Source organism: Sinocyclocheilus rhinocerous, unplaced genomic scaffold (genome assembly GCF_001515625.1).
Source record: "Sinocyclocheilus rhinocerous isolate Xijiao unplaced genomic scaffold, SAMN03320098_v1.1 scaffold149, whole genome shotgun sequence".
Taxonomy (NCBI): domain Eukaryota; kingdom Metazoa; phylum Chordata; class Actinopteri; order Cypriniformes; family Cyprinidae; genus Sinocyclocheilus; species Sinocyclocheilus rhinocerous.
In genome coordinates this window covers 498,087-500,306 of record NW_015654504.1, presented here as the reverse complement: position 1 = coordinate 500,306, position 2,220 = coordinate 498,087, and the positions used below count along the sequence as shown (strand labels likewise).

Here is a 2,220-nt window from a genome sequence, read left to right as displayed (position 1 = left end):
TTTTTTTTTTTTTTTAAGTTAATGTTTATTTTATTTGAAGTAAAACATCCTTTTAGTTAGTTTTTTATTAGTTAGTTTTAGTTTTAGCTTTAACAATCCTGCTAATTATCTGCTCTCTAATGAGAAGCCCCGCCCCCTAACGCCACCTGTCCAGTAGCGATCAGCCAATCAGAGCTCACAGCTGTGACTCTGTTGTGAGTTTGAGCTCATTGGTTTACTGTCGCAGCGTTTAATAGTTCAGACTGAACTGGAGCGCTAGCTCTCTCAGGGAAACACGGGCTCATCTGGAAACGAGATCACTGGAAATGAGCTCCAGAGTCTGAATACCGTCACAGAACATCAGTCCTCCTCTATCCTGGGTGATTAAAATTAATCTAGCGCTGCGTCGGGGGAGCGTTCGGGGGCGGGGCCACACAGACTCCGCCCACACACCAGCTAGAGCCATCATCATGAGTGACAGCTGTGGTCTGTACCTCATCTGCGTCTGTGGCCGTGAGCTGCAGGATCCTGAAGCCGTCGCTGATGTTCTCCTGGATGGTGATGTCCAGCGAGTCTGTGGGAAACACCGGCGGGTTATCATTCACGTCCTGCAGGGTGATCTCCACCTGAGACAGAGACAGAGACACCCTCAGTCCAAACATCATTCAGGATCCTGATCTTCACACAGAGACCCAGTGCTGAAATAAAACAGCCCCTCAATTACCATGACTTCACATCTAAAACTGTAAAATGGCAACAGCATGATAAAACACACCAATGCAATAAATACTTAATTTTTTTTATTATTTTTTTATTATATATTTCTAATATATTTATTTATTTTTCTTTCTTTCACATCTGTTAAATGCAAGAAATATGCATTTTTTACAAGTTTCAGGCAACAAAACAACATTCATGTCATTTTTCAGAAACTGAAATTTTATAAAAGCACAAAGCTGACTTTTGCAACTTTGCGGAAAATCAACATTGGCAGCGTCTTAAACCAGTGTAGTTTTAGTATCATTGAGATATATAGTATTGTAGTGTTTATTAATATTTTTAATTTTTGTCAATTTTATTTTTAATTTTTTACTCATGTTTTTTTCCCTTCATTTTTCTAATTTTAAAATTATTTTTCTTGTAGCATTTCAACTAGCTAAATTAAAATACTTTTAGATTTTTTTTTCAACACTACACATTTGTGCTTTCCTTGCATGGTGCAAAGCCAAGCTCATGGGTTCGATTCCCAGTAAATGCATGAACTTTTTGCATTTAATGCACTTTTTAATAATTTTGGATAAAAGCATCTGTCAAAAGCAAAAATGCATTGATAGTTTTGTAGACATGCAGTTTATTTACTATTCTATATTTTGCAGTTGAATATACACACTGTAAAAATGTATTTTTCAAAGCTACTATGGATACTATTTCAGTCTTTCTACTTCAAAATTTCACATTCAATTAAATGAATCACTTGACATTTTTTACAATTATTCATGAAATTGACTAGTATTTCTGAGTGAAAATTGTAAATACTACAGCAATAGTTTTTTCAGCGCAGTAAATTACTGTAATATAGTGATGCCTTTTACTCATCAATTAACATGGGTTGATTTTTGGCTTTAGTTATGATTAGTTAAGAAGTGAAATGTTCCTTGTCATCTTGTAATTACAACATATTTCAGAATTACAATTCCATCAACACATGAATGCAGAATTAATATAGAAATAAGCTGTTTAACAACACTTTCAAACGTGACTCATTCAGTCAGGTTTCATAGCATCTCATGATATTCAGTAACTCACACGTCTTTATTACATCTGCAGTTATAAAACACATAAAACCAGACGAGCACAGCGGCCAGATCCCAAAACTCACAGCTCCTCTCGTCCTGAAGAACTTTAGTATCTGTTGCATTTAACATCACAGAGCCGTGAGCTCAGAAAAACCCCAGAGACAGAGAGATTCAGTATTCACTGCTTCATGTTATTCATCTTATTCAAACGCAGGATTCATCGGAGTGTTCATCAACACAAGCACACAAAGCAAACCAGAGGTTGAGTTATAAAGCCTGATATAAAACTGTCTGTAAATATTCAGTCAAAGCCCTAAATAATCTGCTCCATCAGAACCCAAACTCACACACACACACACACTCTCTCACACACACACACACACACACACACACACTATCACACACACACACACACACAAACACACACACACACACACTCACTCAC

At 36.7% G+C, this 2,220-nt stretch overlaps 1 protein-coding gene across 1 annotated transcript in view; it reads right to left on the bottom strand.

Annotated features, from left to right (window-relative positions):
* The window catches only part of LOC107717300 (protocadherin Fat 4-like), a 106,754-nt gene that overhangs the window by 59,661 nt on the left and 44,873 nt on the right, over positions 1-2,220 (bottom strand). The window contains exon 4 of the mRNA XM_016524006.1: positions 474-605. Coding sequence (XP_016379492.1) covers positions 474-605 — 132 coding nt within the window. The remainder of the gene's footprint in view (positions 1-473; positions 606-2,220) is intronic.